Below are 13,582 nucleotides of genomic sequence, written 5' to 3'. Positions count from 1 at the left end.
TGTAGGAATCCCCAAAGTTATACATAGACGATAAATATCATGCTAACAAAGTATTAAATTTGTACAAAAATACTTTACAGCTCATAATACCTGTCCATTAGAAATAAAAATACAATATTTCAGGGACATAACTGTGGAATTGATTCATTAATTCATCATACACTGAAAATGGATACCCACTATTTTAATTGGCAGTGCTTAAATCCACTTAGATGATTCCACAAAAGGAACAAAAAATGAGAAACTGCATCAACAACAAAAAAAGTTCAAACATTTACATGTGAATGCGTGTTATTTGCAGTAACACAGTGAGGTTAAACTAAAGTCAGAAGAAACAAGCCATGTACTGGATGCCACAATGCTTACGGTGAAAACTTGCTCCAATCAGGCCTTGACGATCATAATTCAATATGCAACATGTCAGCATGTCAACAATATGCTAAACAATGACATTTGAGAACATCTCAAATCCAGTGCATGAGTTTGGGGAATGAACCCGTAACCTGAAGGAACCTTAGAAAACAAATGAAATCAACAGAGTTGCTCAAAACAGTCTCCATAAAGATATCCCATGTGAGTGTTCCCCTGATGAGGTTATGATCGGTAATCAAATTGGACCGCTACGTGCCATTTTAAATAGTGAGTAGACAGGGTGTGTGAGCACAGACGACAAGGGTAACATCACTCATCAAAAGCCACAATTTTACACGCACAGGTGGGTGAAGGGACATGTGGCCATAGGCAGCTTGCTTATGGACACTTTTTTTTTTCTTCTCTAACTTTTTTTTTCTTCTGAACAGAGCTACAGTTATTTTCTTTAGTGTGAAGAATGTTTCCTTGAAGTTCTACCTCTTCTGGTAGGACTGATGCAACTTACCTGACAAACCCCATTCTCACATGATGACAAGTGCCATTGTCTTTTTTTTCTCTTTACAAATAATTTGTACACCCTTTGAAGAAAAAAAAAAACAAGTAAACATACAAAACCGTACCATTACCACATACAGTAGATTAGTATAAGTTCATATTCACTTAAACAAGGGGGGAGTATAGACTAGAAGTTGTTCTGAGCCTCTTGTGTCTGGACAACTTCATGCTTCACATTTTTAAAAATCTTTTTTTTTTCCTTTCGGGGTGATGTTAGAATGAGAGCTGCAGGTCAAAGAGTAAAGATCTTGACGGCTACAAACTACTGGTGGCTAGAATGTTCCCCCTAAACTAACTCCAGAATGAATATTTCGATATTATTCTCACCACATGCTGTTCTACCCTTTTATGGACGTGGCTGACGTGAGACCGTTCCCAGCATGCCATCTTCGCCTCAGCACTGATGCAATTCTCTGTCACCACAGTCGCTCAGAACTGGCATGTCAGTCCCATTGCTTGAATCTGGGAGGAGGCTGATTTGGGACAGTCTGGAGTGGATATTTGGTCTCCGCTTTGTGCTAGCAATCGACTTCCCCCGAAATGGAACACATGCCTAGGGGTTAAACTAGTCCTACTGCTTACATCTAACAAACACCTAGCAAAGCTGCTTCCAAACCAAAATACATCATTTGTATCACAATGTTTTCTCGATCTGCACATGAGCAGCTTCCTATGAGTGTAAGGCAAAATGATTGCTTAACGTATCCCTATCCCATCACTCAGATTGCATACATCTGCTCATTGCTCACTTATAAATCATATGCCACTACTAAGAAAAATAGAAATCTGTCCAATTCTAAGATAAGGTGCCTTAGGTACCACCCCTTCAGTATCACGGTGAAACAATTCCTCTTAGTTTAATATGACATCAGGGTCCAAACAATTAGATTTGTATCTATACCAGCAAGCGACACCTGGAATAAAATGATGGCCTTTGTGTTACTCAAAATTCTTTTTTTGTTTTCTTTTTTAACTACATGTAGCCAAGTTCTCTTTTTTTGTACAATAGTACGTCTACCATTACAAAGTAGTTCAGAAAAGGTCTCATGCATTATGCTACCCAACCCACTCAGGCTGATTCACTCGCTTTTTGCCACGTTTTTGGAAAATGGCTATTGGATTCACTTTGCTGAGCTTGTGCCAAACTCTTTTCCTGCTGAGTGAGTAAGGCAGGGAACTCAGACCTTGGCATCACTTGTGAGGATTTAACAGGGGTCTTTACTATACACACGTTTGGAATTCAGCACTATAAAAGGACGGAACTGGAGGAGCCGTTTCCAGGGTACAAGGTGAACAGCTGAGGTTAGGACGTGGGACTTTTTGCAAACAGAGGACGTGGAGAATCGTTCTGGCCTAGACTCGTATAAGAATGTCCTACACATACGCGCAGAGAATGCTGACACAAGGGGCATTCTCCAATACATACACACATACATACATACAAACAGACAGAGAGGCCAGTCCATATCATGTGTAAACGTCTCAAGGTTTCCTTTTGCTTCTTTTCTTTTTGTGTCTCTCCTTAAAACTACTTGTGTTCATTGGCAATAAAAATGAGGGATGGCACTGTTTCGATTTCTTCGATTTTCTTGTCATCTTTTCAGTTTAATATTTCAAGAGGTCAGTATGGTCTTCCTCCAACGTTAGTGTAATTCCCACAGGAGTAAAAACGCACCCAGCAGGCGTGGAGAGGACACCTCTCTCGGTCAGTGTGGCTCATGCTCTGGCTCAGGGAAGAGACTGGGTGTGCTATATCACGGACAGGCTCCCGCTCGCTCCCAGTGGGGGGGAGCAGTCAGGAGGGGTTCAGTTAGCACCATGAGGAGCACTCGTCTGCCAGCGCTGGGAGGGTAGGTTTTGCTATAAGGTCTTGTTGGGGTCTCTGTCGTCCACCCCTGCCAGCACGGAGTTCTGCTGGGCCGCCTCCTGTCCGGCCGCTGGCTGTAGGAGGGGCTCGGAGGGGTCAGTCCAGCCCACCGGCTCCTCATTGGGCAGCTGGTTCAGTTCTGAGGGCGGCATTGACACCGGGTTCCGACTGATGACCAGGTCCAGTTTGTTCCCAGACTCCGCAATGAGAGGAACCACCAAGCAGCAGTCGAAGTCCCTGGTCCGGACGTGGTTGATCTGTGATGGGAACGTCAAAAAAACGTTTTAACGTTCATAAACAGTGTAAAGTCACGCTAGTACTGTTTAGTTGTATAAGGTTGCTGTAAGACTCTGCGAATGGCCGGTTAATGTAACTTAAAGTAAGTATGCACTACAGTAGCCCTTTTAAAATGCATCCTAACATTTGCAAATGTGTGGAAGCTGTTAAGATATACAAACAGATAACTTTCAACAGCCTTTACTGCATTTCAATCATAGAATAGGCAAGGGAGATCACTATGCTAATGAGACCTTTAGTTCGTCAGGCTACATGGGAAGATCCATTGTCCATCGACCCACTGCATTATTTCCCCTGTTGGTTGGTCTTTTTTTGTCTTATCCAAACAAGATGAAGTTCACTGCAATGTCTTTCGTCCAATAATTGTTTTATTTGTGCTTGAATGTGCTTTGCATTTCATCAGAGTACATATCAAGAAAGACGAAACACAGAGAGCTGTGTCTCTTCCTATCCCTAATGACCTACAGCGAGACATGGACCGCATCCATAACACTTTCATTGTGTTGTGTAGAATGAATGCTTACCTGTAGCAGCCTGTCATAGGGCTTCAACCCCCCCACCTCTGCAGGTCCCCCTGGACGGATGTTGTTGACATAGACACCCTTCTCCAGGAGCCCATCAGACACACTGAAGCCAAAGTCCTCCAGATCCGACTCTTTGAACAGACTCACCTGTAGTAAAGAGACGTAGGTCAGGTATGTCTTGCCATATATAGACACTGAATTAGCTGAAGTATCTTTACTATGATCGAGTGAATGTTTCCAATGTCAGTAAACAGTTATTGGTTTTGTATGGTTTCAGGCTTTTACTTAATACTTACACAATTTGTTATGACAGGTGTGTAGTTGCAGTACCAAAAATGTATCCCAATTTTTGTCTATTTTTTACATTTTTTTCCTTTACATTATGTGAAAATTTCATGATCAATGGACCAGATGAGATAGAATCACTTGTAAGTTAACAATGTTTTTTTCTTGTAAAGTTACTATACTATAGATACAGTGGGGCAAATAAGTATTTAATGCATCAACAGTTTTTATTAAACATATTCCAATGCAGATATTCGTATGAACTTTAGAACAGACATTGGTATTAACTCAATAAAACATAAAAAAGTTATGTGCAATAAAGGAAAAAAACATTGTACACGCTAACTGAAATTTATTTAATGCTTAGTGGAGAAGCTTTTGTTTGCAATGACAGCTTCAAGATGCTTCCTGTAACTCTCTCACACTGTCCAGGTGGGATTCTGGCTCATAATCTACACAGACAGTCTTTAAATCTCCAAGATTCTGGGGAGCTCGCTGGTGAATTCTGATCCTCAGTTCCTTCTACAAATTATCTATTGCGTTTGAATCTGGTGATTGACTGGGGCATCCCAACACCTTTATTTTCTTCCTACGGAGCCCACTGAGTGTCTCATTTGCAGTATGTTTTAGATCGTTGTCCTAGAACATCCCCCAATGCCTTATCCTCATGGTCCTGGTGGATGGCAGATTCTACTCAAAAATTTCATTATCCCATTCATTTTCCCTTCAATAATTTGGATCCTGACAGTACCAGAAGAGAAACAGCACCAAACCATTACGCTTCAACCTCAGAACTTCCGTATGGTATTTTTGGGGTCATATGCAAAAGCATTTCTCTTCTAAACATGGCGTGTCATGTTGTTGTCGGAAAGTTTGATTTTTGTCTTGTCTGACCACAAAAGTCAAATAGCAATCTACAGACTTCTCCAAAATGTTCTGTAGCAAACTTCAAACAAGCTTCAACATGCCTTCTCCTCAGTAATGGAGTCTTCTGGGGTGATGAAGAATGGAGATGGTGTCAGTGGAGTGCACGGCCTGTTGTTTTTTCTGTGATGACTGTACCTGCTGCTTCCAGGTCTTTCTGAAAATTTTGCAAGGAGCAAGTGCTTACAGACCAATAGTGCTAACAGGAACATTTAGGAGTAGAGAAATCTGTTGGTAACCAGTGCCATTGCTATGCTGCTCAGCTCACCTTGTTGCCAAGGTTTTGGGAGAGGTCTTTGCCTCTACTCATCATCAGATGTGTATTGTGACAGCTTGGTTTCAAGTGATTTGTTTACTTGCATTCAGAGGTGGGTACCCCTTTTACAAAGAGTGGAAGTAGTAAACTATGTCCAACTAGTCCAACTGATTCTAATTAGCACAGGTAGGAACTAATTAGTGGAATCACTAATTAGTTGGTTTGGTGCTTTTTTCTTACTGTGTTCAAAACATTTTTCCTGTGTCATTCCACTTTACTGCACATAACGTTTTTTATAGATAAAAATACCAGGGTACCAATGAGTTCATACCAATGTCTGGTCTACATTTCATGTGCATAGCTGCACTAGAAATATGTTTAATGAATAATAAAATTGCTGCTGTGTTTGATACTTATTTTCCCCACTGTACGTTTTTTTTTTAACAATTTGTGAGATCTTGTCAGTTTCTTTCCTCTTAGTGATGTATACAAAAGCCATCTAAGAGCTAATGGCTCCCCCTTGTGGAGAATCTTCATCCTGTTAAATGTAAGTATGTCAGCATGTCATTCCTTGTCACAACTATGGACAATATAATACAATAACACAATTGTATACTACAATGCTGCTATCTGGTTGGTTGTAGTGTCTCTCTCCTTGCACTACAATAGTAATGTCCTATACATTTGTGTGTGGGTATATATATATATATATATCGGATGGAAAAACCATATTTTACTTTAATGTACGTCAATGGAACCAGACAATTTACCAAGCGATTTTGGGCTGTTTCTTGTGGTCCATTCATGTTGAAATTTACAAAGAATATGAAGGACAGTAGGTATTTTCAAATTATGTCAAAAACTGAAAAACAACAAAAATGGAGATAAGAGGTTTTTGGTCAGACAGCAGCCATATATATATATATATATATATATATATATACACACAAACACACACACACACACACACACTGTCTTCTTCTCTATGTATATTTTGGGTTGTACAGAAATAACCTGACCCTCATCACAAGCATATCAATGCATCACACACATTTCAGATGTCCTTGGCATAATATTATGATAAATAAAACTTTGCAAGTGAGAAACTGAGAGGTTGAGGTCCATGTGTTTTGCACAGAAAAAAATTGTAGAAAGCTTTCTGTGATCAGTGTTATGAAAATAAACAGATCATTAATTACCTTGTGTAGCTCCACAGGGTTTGGCGACATGATGTCCTTGATCTCCTGCTTCATCTTCCTCATGGCGAAGGCCTTGCGGCCCCCATCGCTGGGCAGTGTGTTGCTGCGGTTAGCCTGTGTGTACTGAGGCTTGTTGCTGCCACGCTCCTGGAAGCTGGCCTGCCTGCCCAGGTGGGTCCGCGTGGGCGCAGGGTCATGGTTCAGACTGAGCGTGCTCCCAGACATGATGGTGGCCTGCAGCGCATCACAGAGAGAGAGCAGTTCAGAAAGGCACATTATGGACAACACAGTTGCTCACATGCTCCTTGATGTTGCATTGCTTGGTCAGTACGCATATCTGCATGTTGGGTAAATGAGGTAAATGTTCACACAGTCACACAGAGGTATGATGGACTACGGCATCATCTAGCTCTCTTTTCACAAAATCACTTTTTTGGGGAGACAGACAAAAAACAAAGGCAAAAACACAGATTGAACCCCCTGCTTGCTTCATCAACATCATTCCTCATTTCATCAAAAGACTGATGCACAAACACTCTTGCTAACATGCATTGTAGCAGACAGAAGATGAACACCTATAGAACCATACAGTTTCAAAGATTTCCACCATGGCAAGCCATGGCAATGGCTAATCACACACACAGCTTTACAACTCAAATGCATTTAGGTCAGTACAAATGTTTAATGGTGTCATTTGAAGCGAGAAAATCCTTCAAACATTAGGGAGCCTGCTTTAGGAAGACAGGGTTACACAAGACTGAAATGAAAAAAAATGAACAAAAAACGAAAAAAGCCTTGCAGCGGCTCTCCCATCATGCTTTGCATGAACCCACATCATGCCCATTTTTCCAGATCTGCATCACTGGACAGTTCTGAGTGATTCTCACCCAAACTGTACTGAACTGTATTCCAGGTTAGCGATGGATGTCAGTGCAAACTGAACTCTCCATCTCACCGAGGTGATGCACTTTTTTTTTTTAAATAGAAAACGACGACATTTAGTCATGCATACCTGCACAAAACAGCTGTCAAATCCATGTAAATAATTGTTTTCCCTTCTAAATGTTTTCTTTCCTAAACACAATGTAACACACTTAAGACATTAACCAACGGCAAAAACTTTATAAAGTCAAATTAGAGCCCAAAGGTACATTCAATTTGCTCTGATTTAACTGGATTTCAACAGAGCAAACGATATTAAAAACAGCCATATCATTTTAATGTCATTTGAACATGACTCCACATCGACCTCTATATAGGGCAATGCGTCCGGTTTAGAAATACCTGCGAAATTAGATCTTAAGTCAAATCCATCTGTATTCTGGAAATGCTCTTCAGAATTAATCAGGGAATGTTGATTCAATGTGATATGAGAGCAAAAAGCAAATCAGCCGTTTCATGTTACTAAGAGGCTGACTGGAATGAGAAACAGCACAAATCACAGACTCTAACAGCTGATGCCAGGTGGAAATGTCTTCACAGGTTCCTGCAGCTAAGACTAGCTCTCTCAGTTTGACTTATATCAGAGTTCTTCAGCGCTCATTAACTGCTGCTGTCTTTTGAATGCACCCCCAGGATGTGAAGAGTATAACCCAGCAGTGGTTGTGTGTAAGAACTCCCCTACTCCCACCCCACCCCCCAGCAGGCCGCTAGCGTGAGACACTGAGCCCAGCAGCACAGGGAGAGCACCAGGGTGCTACAGCGCTACAAGCAGAGAGGAAGCCCAAAAAAGGAAAGGGGTACCAAGATGGCCAGGTTTCTCTTAGTCAGAAGCCTGTCTGGCTTGTCCTGGAAAGAGAAGGAGCAGTTACACAAAACTAAAGGTGTTATGTCATGCATGTATAGACGGGGGTTGAGTGTTTGGGGTGCATATAGTGTGGTGGTTACCAACCCTGGTCCTGCATATTTTGGTATTTTCCTGATCCAACTAATCAGTTAAAAGCCTTCCTAAGCAGAAATGGTTTAATAAATCTTTAGCCACTGGCATGAAGACATGAACTATCCACCCTGTACCTGCAGGCATATGCGCATTATGCAGTTGTAGGCAAAGGTTGAGCACCCCTGGGTCAAATTACATGTTTTGTTGATGTTCCAATTGAAAATAAGTCAACACATCCTCTACAGAGAACACACTTCTGCACATTTGGAGTTAACAGGAAATTTAACGCCCTATAAATTCCTGTTTCTACCTTCCATTTCCCTTGTTTTCACAATCCACACCACCATCCCATCTTCTGTTTCTCAGACCTACCAGCCTTCAAGCTCTAAGCAGAAGCCACCCAAGTTCTCAGAGTTCTCTCCCCTCTCTCAATCACAATCTCCCCCATTCTACCACCATACGTTGAAGGCACAGTCCGAACTGGCAAAAGCACAATTACTCTTTATTTGCTGAATTTAACATATTGGATAGAAAGAAATAAATATTGGATAGAAATGAATTTAACATATTGGATAGAAATAAATAAAGTTAGAGTAAATTTTATATTTTGTTTCATTTTTCCAGTGTTAGTGCACTAAAAACATTGTAATTCCATATTTCAACAAATATGTAAACAAAATGTGTAATTTGAACAGAGTGTTTAAACTTTTGCATATGACTGTATGACTAGCCTATGACTATGATTCTATCATTAGCTGCTAATGCTACCTTTTCCTTACCATAGTCACCATAGTTATTAGCTCTTATGGAACAAAGGCAGAGATATCAGATATGTTTTCAGGAACACTGCTTCTCTGGCTTCTCTTACTGACTCATTAAATGTGGGTTTACAGTTATCTACAGTTTTAGTTTTAATACTAAAAATTGGCTTGTGTTATATCAACTCATTGATATCTTGTTAGGTGGTGGGGGCTGTGTGTGACTTCAAAGTCAACCTGAAATCAAAATGAATCTTTAATACCTTGTTAGTTAATGTCCCTGATCATATCTGTTTAGAACTGTGTAGACATGTCAGATTGCATATTGATTGGCAGTCTCCCTGGCAACATGAACAACCCGACGTCAGTGGTGAAGGGGAACGACAAAGTCAGGGATGCTGAAGATGGCACACACAGCAGACAGGGTTACGTGTTTAATAGAACATTCTTGTGCTGTTTTTACATCAGAAGTGCACAACTGGCAAACCTCCCTCAAAGCAAGTGCAACTACCACTCCCACTGTGTGCTTCATGGTCAGAATGGGAGGCAGTGCTTTTGAGGAAGTGAAACCTCAATCCTCGTTTACCAAAAGTAAACTTTATTACCACAAGCTTACTCCTTGTCGAGGAGGACTTAAGTTGTTTTCATTTTGCTGTAGTCCAGCCACACTTGTTGGCTGATTTTAATTCACGTTCCTTTCACAGTTTAGGTGAAGGCAGAATTATGAGCCATGCGTACACATAGTACTGCACTAGCTACAAACAGAATCAGTTTAGCTAAATTACCATTAACATTATAAGAAACAGACAGAATTTTTTATATTTCAATAACCAACTATTCACTAACAAAAAGGGTTTATAGGTAACACAAGAGGCTGAGGTAAACATAACTCTTATTGGCAGGGTGGTAGGTCTAGTGATGCATGTTAAATTTAGTCCCGCCCAATGCAAATTGGACAGAAGGAAATTCTATCATTTTTTCTCTGCCAGTTCATAGTAATTTCATGACAAAAAACTGGAGATAACAGTTCATCATAAAAATGAGTAACCAAAGCATGATTACATTCATTCATCACATATCATTTAAAAGACAAAATTCTTTTTTCCTGCAATTGTCTATCAAAATGCACAGTGTAATCTTGCCTGCCACTAAAACATCTTCTCAATTTTTATTACGTCACTGTGCACCATTAGGCGGGGGAAAAATAATACTATCCAATAATATCATGTTTCACCTTTCCCTCCCACCACCCCCACCTATATCATCAAAAGACCCTCCCGAATACTGTATTTCCTTCTATACCAGCATATGGAAATATGGTATGAAAGGAAACCTACCCAACTTATAAACCCATACTCTTGAGAGCTCACTAGTGGTTCAGGCACAGCGGGCGCATGCCCAGTAGGTCCACTTGATAATATCTATCTTTATTTCCGAGTTGCGTCAGAGCATGACGACATTAAAATGTGCAGGACGGGCTACTCCAGGACCAGGGTTGGCAATCACTGTTATAGTGGAAAGGTGGGTGAGCATGACTGATAGCAGTGGTGTCTCATTTATGTTAAAGGACAAGAGTCCACAGCTACGTGATGAAATGAATCATGGCTCTATTAGAGTGTGTTGCTGAGTGTGTTGTTACCTCGAGTTCCCGGAGGATCCCCGACTGACCGCACGTCTCCAGATCCTCCAGCGCTTGTGACCAGAAGTTCTCCTCCTGGTCTGGCTCTGTCCCGTCGTGGCCCACAGTGAACCTGCCAATGACAAGCAAAGGAGAATCAAAGCTCTGCTCTCCCCTTTACCACAGGAGCCAATGAGCAGGCAGGCACCACAGTGATGAGCGCTGTGGACGATCAATGGGGGCTGTGCAGGCATTGGCAGTGGAGGCAGGGCTGGAGATAAGAGACACACAAGAGACACAGTGTCCGGTGTGGCTGGACACACACAAATGGTGACGTTATGCCGGGCGGTAATGCCGGCGGAAAAAGTGGAGGCATGGGGTGAGGGGCCATTTGGGAAGCGGTGCAGACATTGGGAGGTGCACACGGCACTGAGCCTCACCTGCTGTCTGAGATAAGGCCAGTGGGCAGCGTGGTGGCTCTGCAGGTAACGGAGAGGCAGCTTCAATCAACAGGGTCACGCAAACACATCTATTTTGGAGCAGTGGTCACCAACCATTCTCTTAGAGAGCTACATTTCTGCAAAGTTTTGGTGTGTTTGGATGGTCCAACTAATGGATTTTTGGATTTTTATCTAATTTATCACGTGATTCTACAAAGCTGGGAGGGCCAATGACAATGTTTAGTGCAAAACAATTATTTATTGTTGCCTGCTTACTAATAGAACCTGCCTATTACCTACAGGTAAGATTCATTTTACAACCAATTTCCAAAAAAAGTTGGGAAGCTGTGCAAAATGTAAATAAAAATAGAATGCAATGATATGCACATCATGTAAACCGTATTTTTAAAGGAAAATACTTCAAAGACAACACATCAAATGTTTATTGTTTTTTTGAAAAATATATGCCCATTTTGAATTTGATGCCTATAACATGTTCCAAAAAAGTTGGGACGGGGCATGTTTACCACTGTGTTTCATCACCTCTTCTTTTAACAACACTCTGTAAGCGTCTGGGAACTGAGGAGACACTGCTGTAGTTTTAAAAGTGAAATGTTTCTCATTCTTGTTTGATGTAGGATTCAAGCTGCTCAACAGTTCAGGGGCTCATTTGTCATATTTTTCATTTCATAATGCGCCAAATGTTATTAGTGGGTGACAGGTCTGGACTGCAGGCAGGTCAGTTTAGCACCCGGACTCTTTTAATACAGAGCAATGCTGTTGTAATACATGCAGAGTGTGGTTTGGCATTGTAGTGCTGAAATAATCAAGGCCTTCTCTGAAACAGACGTTGTCTGGATGGCAGCATATGTTGCCAAAACATGTATAGATCATTCAGCATTAATGGTGCCTTCACAGATGTGCATGTCACCCATACCATGTGCACTAATGCACCCCTATACCATCATGAATACTGGCTTTTGAAATGTGCACTGATAACAAGCTGAGTGGTCTTTAGCCCAGAGGACACAGTGTCTATGATTTCCAAAAAGAATTTCAATTGTTGATTTGTTGGACCACGGGACACTTTTTCACTTCCCCTCAGCCCATTTTAAATGAGCTCGGGCCCAGAGAAGGAGGCAGCATTTCTGGATCCTGTTTATATCTGGTTTCTTCTTTGTGTTTTAGAGTTTTAACTTGCATTTGTGGATGTCTGCATGATCGTGCAGACTTTCACAGAATGGTAAACCCCTCCTCATCTTTACTTCTGAAAGACTCAGCCTCTCTGGGATGCTCTTTTTATACTCAATCATGCTACTGACCTGTTGCCAAACAACCACTAGGTGTTTTTTTAGCATTAAACTTTACCAGCTTTTTGTTGCCCCTGTACCAACTTTTTTGGAACGTGTTGTTGGCATCAAATTCAAAATGGGCTTATATTTTTCAAAATATAATAAAATATCTCAGTTTTAACATTTGATATGATGTCTTTGTACTATTTTCAATTAAACATAGGGTTTGAATGATTTGCACATCATAGCATTTTGTTTTTATTTGCATTTTTGCACAGTGTCCCAACTTTTTTGGAAATGGGGTTGTACAATCATTTCTGCACATTATGGTACAGAAATTGATTCGGTGTCATGAAGTGTCATGATGTATTCACCATTAACCTGGTAAGGTACACTGTTTGCTAGCATGCGCTACTGTGTTTATGTAGCATGCAGGAATGTTTACAGCAGATGTGATGCATCACAGTTTATAAACTCGAGTAACCAAGTAATTTAATAATTTATGACAATTATTTACAACTTTCTCAGTCATTCAAGTGAAACTTGCATTTGTTAAACATGGAAATTAATGAGTTTACAAGGACCGTCCAAGCGGAGCATACTATTCTGGCTATTCTGCCTAACACTAATGTACCTGATCCAGCCAATCAAGGTCATCTGAAGACGTTACCTAGCTGAAATAAGTGTGGCAGTTATAGTTGGAGTACAGGAAGGTAGGTCTGTAGGACCAGGGTTGATGACCACTGCTTTAGCAACGTCAGACACAAACAGCAGCCATCTGCCCAGAGAAGCAGTCACCACAGTCAGATGCTACATATCTGTTTTTAGTGCTTCGTGTCTCGCTGCAAAGCAAAGCCATTAGCGTTGCTTTAAAATGAGCTTTAATGGCTTGGCCTTCATCTGTGATGTATTTTTTTAGCTGCAGGTTTCAGTGGGGTTTCTTATAGCAGGATGAGTACAGAAAAGGAAGTGGCTTTATACTGCAGTAAGTGGTTGCCTCTACTAAAACTGACCTAGTTTTGAGAGTTTCTGAACAGATTAAGCCTGTTACATGCATAGATGTCTCCACAAACTTTCTTTTCTTCCATATTCAGGAGCTTTGATGCCAAGCATATGAAGTGAAATATCATTAGCTTGACTGCACTTAATCTTACATTACCATTCTTCATTTTTATTGTTGTCAGGATTTAGAGTAGCAGATGCCTTTTTGTGCTAAACATTATAAAGAGGTTTTATAAATCTGTCCACTTCTGAGTTTTCACTGGCTTTTCTAAACAAGTTTTCCAAAAAATCACTTTCCTGCAGCCTGAAACAGA

General features: G+C 40.9%; 1 protein-coding gene across 3 annotated transcripts in view; it reads right to left on the bottom strand.

The window, feature by feature from the left end:
* Positions 1-1,103: 1,103 nt before the first annotated feature.
* grip1 (glutamate receptor interacting protein 1) overlaps positions 1,104-13,582 on the bottom strand; it is a 398,944-nt gene continuing 386,465 nt past the window's right edge. For 2 of the 3 annotated variants that reach the window (XM_036577554.1, XM_036577553.1), the window contains exons 21-25: positions 10,556-10,667; positions 8,023-8,067; positions 6,280-6,513; positions 3,616-3,762; positions 1,104-3,051 (exon numbers count right to left, since the gene is read on the bottom strand). In XM_036577554.1, coding sequence (XP_036433447.1) covers positions 2,788-3,051; positions 3,616-3,762; positions 6,280-6,513; positions 8,023-8,067; positions 10,556-10,667 — 802 coding nt within the window. In that variant the 3' untranslated portion in view covers positions 1,104-2,787. The remainder of the gene's footprint in view (positions 3,052-3,615; positions 3,763-6,279; positions 6,514-8,022; positions 8,068-10,555; positions 10,668-13,582) is intronic. The other variant, XM_036577555.1, reaches the window with a different exon arrangement.

This window comes from Colossoma macropomum, unplaced genomic scaffold, assembly GCF_904425465.1.
Source record: "Colossoma macropomum unplaced genomic scaffold, Colossoma_macropomum, whole genome shotgun sequence".
Taxonomy (NCBI): Eukaryota; Metazoa; Chordata; class Actinopteri; order Characiformes; family Serrasalmidae; genus Colossoma; species Colossoma macropomum.
The sequence above is the reverse complement of the archived record's forward strand: the minus strand, read 5'-3'. Positions and strand labels throughout refer to the sequence as shown.